Source organism: Coccinella septempunctata, chromosome X, assembly GCF_907165205.1.
Source record: "Coccinella septempunctata chromosome X, icCocSept1.1, whole genome shotgun sequence".
Taxonomy (NCBI): Eukaryota; Metazoa; Arthropoda; class Insecta; order Coleoptera; family Coccinellidae; genus Coccinella; species Coccinella septempunctata.
In genome coordinates, this window is record NC_058198.1 from 7525187 (window position 1) to 7541143 (window position 15957).

At 34.7% G+C, this 15957-nt stretch overlaps 3 protein-coding genes across 4 annotated transcripts; all 3 read left to right on the forward strand.

Annotated features, from left to right (window-relative positions):
• Nucleotides 1-2573: 2573 nt before the first annotated feature.
• On the forward strand, nucleotides 2574-6522 carry LOC123321703. The gene is made up of 8 exons (XM_044909434.1): nucleotides 2574-2820; nucleotides 4163-4347; nucleotides 4423-4834; nucleotides 5091-5208; nucleotides 5354-5484; nucleotides 5542-5633; nucleotides 6081-6173; nucleotides 6234-6522. Exons 1-8 carry the CDS (start codon nucleotides 2576-2578, stop codon nucleotides 6419-6421), a joined length of 1464 nt encoding a protein of 487 aa, XP_044765369.1. The 5' UTR covers nucleotides 2574-2575; the 3' UTR covers nucleotides 6422-6522.
• A 193-nt stretch (nucleotides 6523-6715) lies between these two features.
• Nucleotides 6716-10117, forward strand: LOC123322171 (tyrosine-protein kinase Drl-like). Its single transcript, XM_044910040.1, has 6 exons — nucleotides 6716-6981; nucleotides 7103-7230; nucleotides 7284-7840; nucleotides 7928-8356; nucleotides 8428-8724; nucleotides 8863-10117. The coding sequence occupies exons 1-6, from the start codon at nucleotides 6867-6869 to the stop codon at nucleotides 8972-8974; spliced, it is 1638 nt and encodes a 545-aa protein (XP_044765975.1). The 5' UTR covers nucleotides 6716-6866; the 3' UTR covers nucleotides 8975-10117.
• A 434-nt stretch (nucleotides 10118-10551) lies between these two features.
• LOC123322167 (protein white-like) lies at nucleotides 10552-15720 on the forward strand. 2 transcript variants are annotated; one of them, XM_044910032.1, is made up of 13 exons: nucleotides 10552-10950; nucleotides 11284-11364; nucleotides 11855-11990; nucleotides 12141-12379; nucleotides 12555-12620; nucleotides 13111-13448; nucleotides 13507-13678; nucleotides 14089-14235; nucleotides 14410-14541; nucleotides 14723-14957; nucleotides 15098-15203; nucleotides 15361-15535; nucleotides 15589-15693. In XM_044910032.1, the coding sequence occupies exons 2-13, from the start codon at nucleotides 11344-11346 to the stop codon at nucleotides 15691-15693; spliced, it is 1872 nt and encodes a 623-aa protein (XP_044765967.1). In that variant the 5' UTR covers nucleotides 10552-10950; nucleotides 11284-11343. The 2 variants fall into 2 exon arrangements, with proteins under 2 accessions (XP_044765967.1, XP_044765966.1); XM_044910031.1 differs by lacking the exon at nucleotides 10552-10950 and having other exon boundaries at nucleotides 11155-11364; nucleotides 15589-15720.
• The last annotated feature ends 237 nt before the right edge of the window (nucleotides 15721-15957 follow it).

Sequence of the window (15957 nt, forward strand, 5' to 3'; positions counted from 1 at the left end):
CCAAAGCAAAAAATCTACCAGAGCCTCCTCAGAAGAGCTCCATAATGGTTGTCACAGTGGGATAATTACTTCTCTTCATATCCTGCTGTGGGGCTGCATTTTTTTATTTGAAGTTGGTTGTCATTTGTTCAAGAAATAGCATGTGTACTCAGCTACACTGTCGTCCAATACATCATCTATTTGTTCGTTACATGTTAAGAAATTTCATGTTTTCATTTCATTCTTGATGCGAGACACACATCGACAAAAATTCAAGTTGATAAAATACTTAGTGATGGGTGCAACACTTCTAATGTCACCGAGTATAATTCCAACAATTCGCTTCATGGAATATGGCAATTAAGGTGCCCAAAAAGGAAGAAATATCGACTCTTTCGAATGCTGACTGGAAAAGTGTAAAAAAAAGGTGAGATGAACACTGGTGATGAACTACCTGTCATTTGTTGCACTCCCAAAGATGCAATCTCAAAAAACAAAACGAGTATTTCCTTTCGATCCACAGGGCTGGACTATGATATTTGACGTTCTTGAAGAGTCATGTGGCTTCGTTTTATCGCAATAGGTGATTGAGTTTTTTCTAGTTCTGATGTTTCAGCAGTGAAAAACCCTACTTGCAGATTGGACAAGATTTCGTGAAACCCCAATTGGTTCTACGTTTCTGAAAGAAGTAATTTTTGGCAAAAAACAGTGAGATGAATATTTAGATTACACATCTTGATGATTCATCAGAAACATGACGTTTTTCACTTAGAAAAAGTCAGCAAGGAAATAGAAGACAAGAAGGATTTAACAGCACTGATAATTTGCGTAATAAAAATTCAAATTGTGGCTCCCAACTTCTGAATTATATTCAAATTTTCGCTCCTCATTCCACTTCAGGAATTGATCACCTACATTCATCAGTAACAACGTAAAATATCATTCAGATTGTAATCACCAGAAAATGTATTCATATTTTCAAACTTTATTTTTGTGTTATGTCGACTGAACATCGATTCAGATTGAGATGTTCGAGGTTGAGAAAACATTTTAAATTTTGATTTATAATGTGGAACTTAAACAGTTCACGAGTTGAAATAGCATATCTACACATTTTCAATGAAAATCTCGAATTTTTCGAACATCCATTGGAATAGCTATACATTCGTACTTCGGGGATCAGAATAAAGAACTATTGAATTGAGTAAATCTCCAGAATCTCGAATGTAGGCACGGCTCTGATATCGGGTCAAAACAGCGGTAGATAGCTGCTCTCTACAGTGTTCCTTGAAGGAAGAAACCGTTGCTGCGAAAAGTTCAAGAGGCCAAGCTAGGACATTGGCTTTCCAAAATATAAATAAACTAGATAACATTTTCGTTGAATGAAAACTAACTGGACTAATCGAACGTATGTAAATCAATCGGTGTCGAGAATGAATTAATGACACTCCTTCGAAGAATTGGAATTAGAGATGTTCTTATTTTTTTTTCCTAACCCAACCTTGTTATTGTCCTTATGAATGAGAGTCCTGAATACGTAATTTTCACCAATGGAGATTATGAATATTTTTTTTCACTCTCTATTCATCGGAAATGAGGAAAAATTTCAATTTCTTCGACAGCACATTATTGGAAATTTGAATGAAACATTTTTTGTAGCTGCAAAAAATCACATGAAGAATTTTTCAGAGATTTTTCGATAATGATTTTGGCTACATTTATGTAGTATTTTCGTTGTAATACAGTTCCTCATTTCGGTATATGAAGGTGTCAAATCGAAATGGGTGTGTGACCAATTTTTTTCAGCAAACATATCAGAAAAAGACTTATTCAACCATCAATGTTTCACGATCTGTTCGGCAAGTGACCTGAAATCTCATATCACAAGTAACGTCTTCACAAACTTGAGGATGAAAGAGTTATCATAACAAGATTAAGTGGTCATTCTATTACTGAATTAACTTCCTCGTCTTCAAAGAAAAACTCCCAAATGATACCTCCAGACCACAATACACACATTTGGGATGCATGTCATTGTTACGAATCCTTCGAAGATTTTCTGAGTCTGACAGTTTTGCCTTTGATGGAAGCAATCAGCAGATCCATCATTGGATCATTAAAAACTTATTCTCAAGATCTCAGCCGAGCCCGTCAAATGCACAATGAACCATAAAATCTTGTGCTGTTATTGAAAAATTTCCACAGTCCTATATTCGGGTAAAAAAAGCACGCATTTCCAGAAATAATTGGAAATTAGGATGGTATACTCAATTCTCTTTTGACGAGTAGTTTTTAAAGAGGAATCCCAGCACACTTGTGGAAAAAGTTTCCTTTCTTCTTGAAATGAAAGCCCTTTGAGTCCTTGCTCTAGGTAAGTGCTCTAAAAAGTTCAAGAAATTTTCGTTTACAGAAACATTTTCTTCCGGAAATGCGTAGAGTATCTGCGATGCGTGTCTAATTCTTCTCGACATTTTCTGAGACGCACTGTAAAGGTGGAAACGGCTTCAGGTTTGCGGGCACGAAGAATAGCGGTTCTTCGGTATAAAAGCAGATAAACATAGGGTCTTCGTATCAATACCGATTCCAACTCAAAACAATGAAGTGTGCGTTAGGTCTTCTGGTAACGCTGCTTGCAGTATGTTCTGCACAAGTGCCAAACCTTGGATGGTGTCCAGACTACGTGCCCATGTCCAATTTCGACATGGAGAGGTTTTTGGGCAAATGGTACGAATCTGAGAGATATTTCCAATTTTCCGAACTGGGTACCAGATGCGTTGTGTCCGATTATGCGAAATCCGCCACTGGAAAAATCTACGTGTCCAATGAAGTCACTAGCAGAATGTAAGTACCACTCAATTTTTCAATTAACGTGTTCTGGACCAATGAAAAATTTTTGTTTTCGTAGTTCCGATAAACAATTCGTTCTAAACGTTGAGCTTCTTCAGAATAACTTCATCAGAGTACTGAAAAGTTCACTACAATGGTAATTTTTCAGCATCTTGAACTACGACAGTGAAATTTATGTGTACTGGCATCCTTCTTCAATTTGAAAAGGGCTGAGGGGTCCTTTTTTGCTTATAATTACCGATAATTTTATTTTAATTACCCATAAAACACTTTTCAAAACTTAGGAACTCAACACTAGATCTTTTCCTTCATAAATTGATTCAGTGACGAACAGAATTGATTTCAACAATGAATTCTTCATTAATAAGTCCAAAAGAGCCGTTTGAGACCATTTTCGACTGAAATTTTCAGGACAACATGCACATTCATCGTATTTTTCTGATTTTGCAGTATAAGAACTTTACTTATCGTGAATGAGATTAAATAATGAGTTAATTATTTTGGAATGAATTAGGGAAAAACATTTTCTGTTGTACTAGATGATATGAGGACTCAATTTAACCAATGAAACATATCCTCTCTCGTTGAACTCCTTGCTTGGGCAGCTCATAGAGGGGTTCTTTTACCATAAATCTTTCCTAGTTTTCAATCTACCACTCTGTATAGAGTGTGACCTCCAATTGGAATGAATTCAGTAAATCAAAGACAGTTTTTTCGTGAATATGCTAGATCAGGTCCATTAGTATCTTAAAATTTAAGAAAAAGTGTTGGACTTACATCGGAAGATTTTTTGAAGAGCACTCCCGATTTACTTCTTCTTTAAGGGTGTATATCAAGCTACACATTCATACCAAATTCTTATTCCTTGTCGTTCAAGAGATATTTAATAAACATAAACTAATTTGAGGATGGAGAAATCTGATTCATTTTTGTCATACAAAAAAGTTGAATAAAATACCTGTCTGAGCATATTTTCAACGAAAAACTGTCCTCGATATACAAAATTTATTCTAAGTTAGACACTTACAATGTATCCTACAAACGTTTTATTTTCTGAATGAAACGAGGAGAAATTTATGATATATTGTTGACAAGAAAACTAAGAATACTCAATTTTTAATAACAAAAAAGGAGTATAAAACTCAAAATGAATATTGATGACGTTTTCATTCAAGTAAAATGACATTCCTTTTGTAATGCAGAAAAAGGCGAAAGAGGTTGTGTTATTGTATGTTTCTGAGAAATTTAAGGGTCCTTCACAACACTAAATGCCATGCTTTTGAATCAATGTACCCACCATTCCTCAATTTTACCCTGAAATGTGCCTTTCTTACAGAACTGGAGTGAAGAGAGTGTTGAGCGGAGATCTCGAACTGGCAGGTCGAGCTGGCGAGGGAAAAATAAAAGTACGTTACCAAACAACCCCAATCAGCACCACCAGCACACTCAGCGTCTTAGACACAGACTACGATAATTATGCCGTCCTATGGAGTTGCAGCAATTATGGACCAATCTACACTCGTAAGTTGAGCTAATTACGAAATTAAAATTGAAAAAAATCAATTTCACTACTTCAACACGTTTAAATACTTCCAGAAAACGCTTGGGTGATGACCAGGGAACGCCAGCCACCAGGTCCAGTCATGCAAAAAGCCTACGGCGTCTTGGACAGGTACAAGATCAGCAGGACCTTCTTCCAGAGGACAGAACAAGAGGGTTGTCTCGTTGCCGCCTCCGAAATCAACGCATCCCAAGGGTGGGTCAGCGAAGCCAGTCAGACAGTCGAAACGGGCGCTGCCAAATCAGCCACCCCAACCCTGGAAGACAGAATCGACGTAGACGTGGAGAAACAACCCGAAGTGGAAAAATTGGAGGAACCCCCAAAGAAACAAGAAGCCGAAAAAAAGCCCCTGAATGTTGCGGAACAGATCCTGAAGAACGCCGAATCGACCGACAAGAAAGAAGAACAAACTGTTAAAGGCCAAAGCGAAGCGAAAGCGAGACAACTGTACTGAATTTGTTCACTAGACATAGCGAAATAGCAATTATTTATAATTTATTTATTTCTAATAAATCAATTCTGATACACTCTGCGTTGCCGTTCCTCAAATACCCGTTTTGGCAATGATTCACACATCTAATTGCAACTTATCAAATTTGCCCTTGTACCATCGCAGATTCAACAGACTTTGACACCTGTAAAAACGCTCACTTATTCGATTCAACCAATGTTTTGATGAGAGGAATTAAGATTCAGTCAGTTAAAACGTGGTCATGTCTTCGATTATCCTACTGTTATGCATTTATGCTGTTCAAGCCCAAGTACCTTTTGGGGGTCTATGCCCCAATGTAAAAAGCATGGAGGGTTTCCAAGTGGACAAAGTGAGTTAAATCATTGATTTAAGGAAATCGAAAAAAACATCTTCACTAAACTAAAATGTACACCCACCCAGATATTGAAAACGTTCAGCACTTCTTGACTATACCAAAAATAATCCCATTGATTTTTATTTCGTATTTCTTGCAGTATTTGGGGAAATGGTATGAAGCTGAACGTTATTTTGCAATATTCCAATTTGGGGGTAGATGTGTAACAGCGGAATATTCTCTAAATAGCGATGGAACTGTAACAGTCAATAATAAACAAACCAGTTCGCTGTAAGTTGAGGAAATGCAATCCAGATTCGTTAGGATATACACAATATGTAATTTCAGAACTGGAACACGATCTGGGATCATGGGAGTGGCAAATATTGTGGGAAGGCCAGACGAGGGAAAATTAAGTGTTAGATTTCCTTCTTTGCCAGGTAATATAAAATATTAAGTGCGAAAGGAAAAACTGCGTATGAAATTCAATATATGGATTCTTATCGGTAAAAATTAATTTTTTCATTTACAATCAGATGAAAAAAAATCTTTTTGTATTGCTCGAAAAAATATTTTTGGAATCTAGCCCCCTATGCGCCCAATGGAGAACTAATATAGACTACAGATGGAGGATTTGACGATTAGCCACCTATCGGGTAGTCCGTGAACTTAACGAATTCGAAGAACAGGGCGGTACTAACTATATTTCAATACATTCAAAATTCGAAATAATTCAGATTTTTCACAAAAACACAGAGAACAATTGTCACAATTAATTCGCTTATTTTTTTTCGATATATACTTGGGAATATGAAAATATTTTCAGCAAGTAATCAAAAAAAGTTATAAATCTGATTAATTCTCTAATGATTTGATTCCAACTTCAGTCCAATTCGATGCTCCATACTGGATATTATCCACAGACTATGACAATTATTCCGTAGTTTGGTCTTGTGTGAATTTTGGATTGCTTAATACGAGTAAGTGAATTGCTTGTGGTAGCAAAATGAACGAAAATAACTGCATATTCCCGCATACAGGAAACCTTTGGATCCTTACAAGAAATAGAAATCCAAGTCCAGAAGTTATAAAAAAGGTCTATAGCATCTTGGACAAGATGGGCATTGACAAAACTATATTAATGAAAACTGATCAGCAAAATTGTTCAGATGTTTCTTGGGCCAGGAAAGAATCGAGAGACAAACACAAAGATGTTAGTAATAGTTGAGTATTGTATAAGGACAATACAATACAATGGCAAAGTAAAGAGTTTGTATAAGGATTTTCACATGTGAACAAATTTTGTAAATATATTCATTGTGAAATAATCATTTGACTATCATTACACTGAAAAGCAAAAACATTTTTATGCATTCAGATTAAAAATAGAAGGTGATTAAACCGTTGCAAGTTCACAAAGTATGAACAGTGGAATAATTTACGGTCATGAGCTAGGTTTGTACCTAACTCCGGTCCTGTGCGAAATTTGAAATTTGCATTTCCGCCTACAACTTCGGCAGATTCCGCCACCCCGATGGTGGACCCGAAGCCATTTGTTTATGGGTGTTGTAAAACAGTAGTTCATTCATCCAGAAAACTATTAAAATGTCATATAGCTGCTCCATTAAATGAAAATGTAGCTCAGGAAGTAAAAGATAAGTAATTTATTCAATATGAACGGATATCCTGGATTTTGGTTAATCTTGTTAACTGTGCTGACAACCTACCCATTTTCACATGGCTACCTGAATTTATATTTAAATTTACAGGAAGTACAGAGACTTTTGGGTAAGTACCTATTGATATAATGCACGTTATGTTTTCAAAAGTTACTTGACTAAAGTATGTATCTTATTCACCGATCTGAAAAAGTGAGACAACATCTCATGTTCCCCTTATTCTCTTCTAGGTTTGGGGGCTGAACTTTATTATGTGAGAGATGGTAATATCAACGAATATGCCTTGAACTTCGTTGTACCAGTTCCGTCCAAAGTAGACTCATCACAATTCACATGGGAAAATGTAGCAGGTCATCCGGTAATATCCCAGTCGATTTGTCATTGTTTTTTTGCTAATAATTATACTTTCAGCTACCATATTCAATTGATGTAACGGCAAACAGTGGGGCCTTGTACCCCCCACAACTCAACATATCAGCAACAGGAAATGTCCCCACATCAACTCAAACATTCAGCGTATCCTTTCCTTGCACTGGTTTCACGGCTGCTGAAGTAATGGTTGTCATTAAGATCAACATTTCAGTTGCACAAAATAATGTAACTTCTCTTGTTATAAAACGAAGGAAAATATGTACAAAGCTAGAAGAATTTACTGGATCTCACGTTTTTATTGACACAGTGCCCAGCCACTCGAATTCCACTAGGATATTCTATTTTGCTGTGGGCGCAGCTTTGGTTATGCTGACAATCTTAGCGCTTTTTGTTATCTTGTTTTATGTGAAGAATAAGAAGGAAAGAAGAACAGTTGAACACAATAACAAACCTTCTGGGTCGTATTTGAGTACGATGCCTAGAAATGCTGTCAATTTTACCTATAACGAAAGCTTCAGGAATGCACCAAGTTACTCTCTCCTAGATGAACGTTTCAAGGATCTACAAGAAAGAATTGCTGAACTCACAGTACAGAGGTAACTTATGGTATAATAATAAATACTTCTGGTGTGATATACTTTGAATATGCTCCCTAGATTTGATGTTTGTGTTTCATTTTTCAGATGCCGAGTTCGATTGAGTAGTGTTGTGATGGAAGGCACTTTTGGTAGAGTGTATCTTGGTTCTTACACAACAGAAAACGGTAAAGAAGAAACAGTCATAATCAAAACAGTAACTGACCACGCCAGCGAGGTCCAGATATCTCTTCTACTTCAGGAGGGGATGTCCATGTACTCTCTAAATCATAAGAATATTCTGAGCATTCGTCGTGTTTCTATCGAAGATCATACTGCTCCTTTCCTTCTATTTCCCTACAAGTGCACAAAGAATTTGAAGACGTTCCTGCAGAAATGCAAGCTATCACCTGAGGGCGTTTCTCATACTTTGACAACTCAGGAGGTTGTAGATATGGCTTTGCAGGTCATACACGGATTAAGCTACCTTCACAAGAAGCACTTATTGCACAAGGACTTGGCTGCTAGGAACTGTGTGTGAGTAATCGCTACTTTACTAACTTTAGGGATGATTTTGGCATAAGTTAATTTCGGTTGATTATTTGCAGTGTGGACGACAAACTGAAAGTTCAAATTGCTGATAATGCTCTATCAAGAGATCTATTCCCTTCGGACTACCATTGCTTAGGTGACAACGAGAATAGACCAGTTAAATGGCTGGCTATTGAGAGCTTGCAGCATAAAACCTTCTCGACAAGTTCAGATATTTGGTCATTTGGGGTTTTGCTTTGGGAATTGACAACATTAGCTCAACAGCCGTATATTGAAATCGATCCATTCGAGATGTCAGCTTATTTGAAGGATGGATATCGACTTGCTCAGCCGATCAACTGTCCAGATGAACTGTAACTATGATTTTCCTTCTATACTGTTACTTTATGACAATTTAGCACTTTCAAGCTGTAATCCTAATGTTAAATATATCTTCTTATCGTTAGTTCTTTGTTGGTGTTGATGTTTGATGATCAAATTTTTCTTTCTAGATTTGCGGTGATGGCATACTGTTGGGCCATGAGTGCAGACGAGAGACCAACTTTAAACCAGCTGCAAGTATGCTTGGAAGAATTTTACACACAATTGACTAGATACGTTTAAATTTATCGAAATCTTTGTTCCTTTTCCGTGTGCCAAATTATCTATTTCTATTTTTTCGTTTGTTGAATTTCGGTTCAAATGCTGCTTTACTATGATTCAGTAAATTAGAGATTAGAGAACTCGTAAATTATTTGACACCTCTTTATTTCAATGCTGGAAGGGTAATGTTACCCTACGTCTTTGAATCTACAATCTCACTTGAATATTGGAAAGTTTAAAAGACGTTTCAAGTAATTTTTATCATTTAGAAGTTTATATTTTTCTTCATATATACTCCGTAGATATTTTATACTCTGTTTAATTGTGAAGAAGTTCTTAATATTGTCTTACGAATCTCGAAAAATTGAAATTTTAATAGTACTTATGGCAGCTTAATTTTCTTTGAGTGAATATGATGTAAAAGTGTTGACTTCAACTTAATTTTGTGATATTCGGCACATTTCAAGTAAAGATCTGATTACAATTGAAAAGTCTGATCAATCAAATAAAAATCATGTCTTCAACAATACTCTCACTAAAATATGTCAAGAAATCACTTTGAAGAGTTGAAGTTATCACATAATTTCTATATAGAGTTGGAAAGTAATTGAAGTTTTATTGATTATATACACCAACACTTAAAATAATATTTGTATACAGGGTAATATGAGTGTTGATTGATGTTAAAAATTATTTGTAATAAGAAATGTTTATGAAATTATTGGATTCTGAAAAGCTCACTGCCGTTAAATGTTTTTCTAGGAGAAACTTCAGTGATTAAATGAAATAATAATAATAACAGATCTATATTGGTCAAGTAATAATTTGAATGATTTGTAATTCATTAAAGGTGGGTATGATATTCATTAACAGTTTATATTATTGGAGAGTTATAGTTAAGAATTAATACTTTTAACATTCTGATCAATTATCTAATAAACAGTTTTCTGTTCGTCTTATATCGATTATAATTTCGAAAGATATGTTCTTTGTCAAGAAATGTTCAGAATTATTATTTAGCAAGACTGAATTTAGTGTCATATTGTGCATTTCCTTACCATGATCTCATTTTCTTCATGGGTTTTTATTTCAAATAGACATAATTGAACTTGTATTAATGATACTTTTTTGTATTCAGAAAGTAAATATATATTTTAAATACGATATATTGAGTTTTACTCATCCCTTTCATACGACAATTTGTCAATATTACACCTTGAAAACAAGAATTATATGTTCTGCTAAGAACTTAAAACCACGGCTATTAAACCCTTCATTGGGAATTGTAGTTATATGGTTACATTGAGTATGACTACAAAGAGCCATGTAGCTTGTTTCGGGCTTTCAATTAACGTTTCTTTTGTGATAGTAAATTGAGTGTTTCTTGAGAACATAACCACAAACAACTCGGATTTATTTGCTTCGTAATAAATTTCTGACCAACTTATTGGGTTTATTATATTGCCCTTTACTACATCCTGGACATTTGATAGATTTTTTTATTTTAGATATACCTACGCCTTTGCTCCATCAACAATATACTATATGTATGAATGAGTATAGGTACTCTCATAATAAAAATTGGTGTACTCACGATGCTTTAGGCCTCAAAATTACTGAAAGTAGTGCTTCTGTTTGAACAGAAAGAAATATTATTTATTACACTGTAAACACAACACCACAGCGGAAGCGTCTGTTTATTCTGAGGATAAGGAACAATCTGCTGAGTTACACACTTGAAAATGTGGTTGACAATGAATCATTGGTATCTTTTCGACGGAGAATTTTTTCATATTCCCTTCTATGTTGAATAAAACATAAACTGAAAGTTTCACAGGAACAATATGACGACGTATTTGCTGTAGGAAAAGAAGAAATCATTCAGCTAATTCTGAAATTTGTTCATCAGCACTGATTCTGTAGTCTTTTGTGAAACTATTCTTTTGGAGTCGTATCATTGGTTTTTTACAGTCCTTCCTGGAAAAGGCAGTAAATAAGTAATATTTTTGGAAGGCATATCGCAATAAATCACATATATTGATGATCTTCATATTTGATTTGACGAATTTTTCGAGGAATTCTTGAATTATCAATGAATAGATCTGGAAATTTGTTCCTCTATTAATAGTGCTTCTATTTTGGTATCCGAATTATCAGGATATTCTCAACCGCACATTATTATTCAAGGGGAAAATTTTTCCATATTTTCGACAATCAAATTAAATCTAAAAGAACTTCCTCTATACGGTTTTTTGTTACTATTAATTGACGGATTAGATAATGTGAGTATTTTTCACACTCCGAAACTTGTTTTTCTCCTAAGCGTCCAGTTCGTTTTCATATTATGTTGAGATGAAAAGGATAACATATGCGACTGGCAAAAATAAAATATGGCACCTTATTTGACGAATGTGAGTACGAGTACAATGTTAAACATCAATTTTTCTTTGGAGAGAAGCGAATTTTATAATTTCTAATAGTGCCCAAAGCTTTTTAGCATCTGGATCCTGTATACACATCATTTCGAAAGACTTTTCAATCTGAGTCGTGTATGCTTTCTCTTATTTACTGATTGTAAAAAAAATTATCTGCAGTTATTGGCCAATAATCTGATCTTTGACGATATGTACGTTCTAACAAATTTGGTAATAAAAAAAGAAGAATGTTCTTACTTACTTTGAAGAGGGATTACAAATTTCTTTATAGGCACGCCAAGAATGGCAACCGGTAATTGAAAAAAATTAGACATTTTTCCGAATATATTACACGAATTTCTGATATGTATTTAGAACGTACGTGATATTTAAAAAAATTGTTTGAGGGGAAAAATTCGTATTTATTTTATTGCATATATATGCTATATATACATATGTTCAAAACATTCCCATATTTAATTTTCAGTATGACGATAAAAGGACTGGAAATAATAACGAAATTCAGAACCACATAACATTTTCTTGGAGGCATATAAATGTAACAACTAATAAATTTTCTCCTCCAAATATCGAAACAAAAAATGAGATTCTGTTAAGAGATGGTGAGCTCTATCAACGAATTCTTTATAAATTAATGCTAGTATTAAATTCCTAACATAATAGCCCATTCTATAGATAAATATTTATATTTTTGTTAGCTTTTGAGGGTAATTTTTAAGGGATGCTAATAATTTGAGAAAGTTAACTTTCAGTAACTGGCGTTGCATATCCAGGAGAACTGCTTGTAATCCTGGGACCCAGTGGAGCTGGAAAAACCACCCTTTTGAATTGTCTGACACTCAGAAACCTACAAGGGCTCTCAATCTCTGGTTCTGTTTCAATTAACAACAAGCCTGTCACTAAGTGTGACTTGTCGTCTGTTTCAGCTTATGTGCAACAAGAAGAGCTTTTTATAGGATGTTTGACTGTAAGAGAACATCTGATATTTCAGGTAAGAATATATTTTACCTATAACAGCATTTGACGATTCAAAAATTTGTACCTACTCACAATCGAAGGTGAATTGAATTGTTCTAAGGAGAGCAGTGTGTATAATAGCCAGCAATATAAACTGTTCAAAAAAAAGTCAATTCTTGGAATATGGCCGATTAACTTTGAATTTCCAGGCTTTGATGAGGATGAAAGGCAGTTATTCACAGAAATTAGAACGAGTTGAAGAAGTGCTTCTGCAGGTAATGGTATTAACCTTATTTATCAAATGTGAACGTCGAATTTTTGAATTCCTAATATTAAAACTTAACCAGATGTAAGATTATTCCTCTCACAAAGGTGTTAAAAATACCTATACTTCGTATATTGACCAAGTTAGTAGCTAGTCAAAACTATGGAGGGTAGAAAGTCTACCCTCTTCTGGAGGGTAGACTTAGAAGACTTATATGCTACAATGATGAAAGATATGCCAGTGGACACGAAATAATTAAGTCATGTTACACACGATTTTATTCAATTGATTTTTGTTCATCTGATAACGAGTCGAGCAGAAAAATTGGACGGACTTTGAGAAAAACCGAGAAACCCCTTCAGATAAAGCATTTATTTACCTCTTGATCCATATGATAAAATTATTAGGTGAAGTAAAGAAAAGAATGAAAACTTTTAGTTTTCAAGAATAAGCGATGCACTGTTGGAAATAGATCAATAATCAAATATTTCACACTACAGTTATCCCTAAAGGATTGCGAGAACTGTCAGATAGGAATACCTGGCATAATTAAAGGGATTTCTGGTGGAGAAAGGAAGAGGTTAGCCCTTGCTTCGGAATTCCTGATGAATCCTCTCTTGATCTTTTTCGATGAACCTACCACTGGTTTGGATTCTTATATGTCTTTGAACGTGGTGCATACTATCAAACGTATAGCTAAGGGTGGCAGGACAGTTATTGCAACCCTCCATCAACCATCATCCGAGATTTTCCATCTGATCGATAAAATCTGTTTGGTGGCGGAAGGAAGGATTGTTTTCTTGGGAACAACATCTGAGGCTACAGATTTCTTTACGAAGTGAGAAAACTACCCTATGGAAATGATTTCTAATCAGTAATCCGAATAATTTTTATAGACTCCAAATTCCATGTCCTCCGAACTTCAATCCAGCCGATTATTATGTTCAACTCCTTTCTGTAATACCAGGAAAAGAGGAGAGATGTATGGAGACTGTTAAAAACATTTCTGATGCTTTTCAAGCTTCGAAGATTGCGAGGAAAATTGAGGATATGGCTGAAAACGGAATGGTAAACACTTCATTTGTTTATTTCATGAATAGCCATACGAAAAAGCGTTTTTTAACGCTCCCCTGAAAGAGCGTTTCCCCAAACGATCACGTTTTTTGACACGAAGAGAAGAAGTTCTAGATCTTCAGTTCTAGAAGTATCTATTCCTTGTGCTAATGTTTCGAACAAACGAACGATGTACGTTTCAATTCAAGTTTTCCACCTTGAATTTCAAGTTTTGGACGTTGAACGTTTTTCAATGCAGGTTCAAACAATAAAGCTTTTTTAAAATGGGGTTTTCACTAGACCTACTAATTTCAGTATATTGCCTTTCAAAATTTTTTCAAAGGAGCTCAATAAAGGGCTTGTGTCCCTACATCCATCGAATTGTTGATAAGAGTTTTTCCAGCTCATTAAAATGATTTTTGAAGGACACAGGAGCACCGTTGGCGGAAAAAAGTGTGAAGAGAATTTACAATACTGGTTGGTTTACTCAAATGAGGGGATTATTTTGGAGGAGTTGGCTTACTGTTGTCAAGAATCCAGAATCTACAACGAACAGAATTCGTGTTGTATTTGTGAGCATATATATGGTTTTTTGAAAATATTTTTCGGGTTCTAGATCCCCTTCAATTTTCACTAGTTTTATCATCTCTTTTATTGTAGCACAAATGAATTTTTAAATATTACACATTCTTTTTCAGTCATATAGTCAATATGCTATTCTTGGAATAAATATACTGATATTTCAGATGGAATCATTCCTAATTTTCATAATCTATAATGGACTGATTTTGAACCAAGCAGGAATAGCGAACATGGATGGTGTATTGTCTTACCTCTTGATAACACTGTCTTTCCAAGAAGTTTTTTGTGCGATAGGTGTGAGTAAATACATAAAAATTGTTTTTCAACCTGCCATATATTCCATTTCATTATATTGTATTAAAAATATGTCATGAGTATTGTACGAAAGTATATAGGGTGTTCCATCAGGAACTGACATTGTTTACCTACTCGAGATCCATGACAGAATAATGAATTTTATGATATTATATTTTCAAGGCTTGTTGCTGGGAAAAAACTTTATTCCTTAAAGAGCACAGTGATGGATTGTACAGAACCGACGTTTACTTTATATCGAAAATTATTTGCGAACTACCTATGTCTTTTCTGTGCGATATTATTCTAACGACTGTTTGTTATTCGACATTTGGATCGATAATGAACGTAGGAATGGGAGAATATTTGACTGCGTTATTGATTTCTGTTTTACTTGGTCAGACTGCACAAGGCTTAGGTGAGTGACTATTATTTTGAAATAAAATCATGGAAAACACACATCCTCATTTTCCATTTGAATATTATGTTCATCATGGCATTTTTTACGCACTATTTTCATATGGCAGAACTCAAATAAATGTAATCTGCACATTTCAGGATATATCATTTCGTTTTTGGCCCCTAACGTTGACTCAGCACCTGCCTACGTGAATATAATAGTTGTTCCATTAATGATTTTAGGAGGGATATTTTTGAATGTAAGGTAAGAATTCATGTGACAATACCTTTTCCAGAAAAGTATCCCTGTTAGGACAAATTTAGAAATTCTAGCACGGAAATTAACATTGGGTACATAAGAATTAAATAAATTTTTTTACAGTTGTGTGACTAACTCACCACTATTAATAAATTTCTTTTAGCTCTATACCTGTTTACTTAAAAGTGGTATCAGACTTTTCTTGGTTCAAGTACGCGTATGAAGCTTTTATGATAAATTTATGGTCTACAATTGAATATATACCCTGCAGCACAAATTCAACATCGACATGTCTGAATGATGGCTATCAGGTGCTGAAAAGCCTCTCTATAAGTGTCGTAAGTGGATAACCTCTTTAATCTGTACAATTAATACGACTTTGTTCTTACAGGACGAATTCTGGTTATCGATTATCAACCTTGTCGTTTTAGCAATTGTTTTTAGAGTTTTCGCTTTTTTAATTTTGTTGAAAAAAGCATCTTATTCTGATCCTTAATTTTCAATAAAAATCGAGAGCACTGAATATTTTACTTATTTCCTCTCAATTGAAGTATTCCAATCGAATAATTGAAAAAAGCTTTTAGTTCTATTTAGTATTTGAACTCTTTGTTAAACTTGTTGAGACAAATCATATCACATACTGCGTCAGTAATTTGTTCTTCATTGATTCAATATGAAACGCCGTAACCAGCGCATTCGCCAGTTTGTAACTCTTTTAGCAATCAATCTCGAAATTTCATCGATCTCTTTGCAGTGGCGG

Coding starts and splice junctions, on each gene's coding strand:
- LOC123322167 (XM_044910032.1), top strand. CDS start 11,344: ATGGCACCTTATTTGACGAAT. Junction 11,991..12,140: donor TGAGATTCTGTTAAGAGATG/GTGAGCTCTATC, acceptor GTTAACTTTCAG/TAACTGGCGTTGCATATCCA. Junction 13,679..14,088: donor ATATGGCTGAAAACGGAATG/GTAAACACTTCA, acceptor TGATTTTTGAAG/GACACAGGAGCACCGTTGGC.
- LOC123322171 (XM_044910040.1), top strand. CDS start 6,867: ATGAACGGATATCCTGGATTTTGGTTAATCTTGTTAACTGTGCTGACA. Junction 7,841..7,927: donor GCTGAACTCACAGTACAGAG/GTAACTTATGGT, acceptor TTCATTTTTCAG/ATGCCGAGTTCGATTGAGTA. Junction 8,725..8,862: donor ATCAACTGTCCAGATGAACT/GTAACTATGATT, acceptor TTTTCTTTCTAG/ATTTGCGGTGATGGCATACT.
- LOC123321703 (XM_044909434.1), top strand. CDS start 2,576: ATGAAGTGTGCGTTAGGTCTTCTGGTAACGCTGCTTGCAGTATGTTCT. Junction 5,485..5,541: donor AATAAACAAACCAGTTCGCT/GTAAGTTGAGGA, acceptor ATGTAATTTCAG/AACTGGAACACGATCTGGGA. Junction 6,174..6,233: donor TTTTGGATTGCTTAATACGA/GTAAGTGAATTG, acceptor TCCCGCATACAG/GAAACCTTTGGATCCTTACA.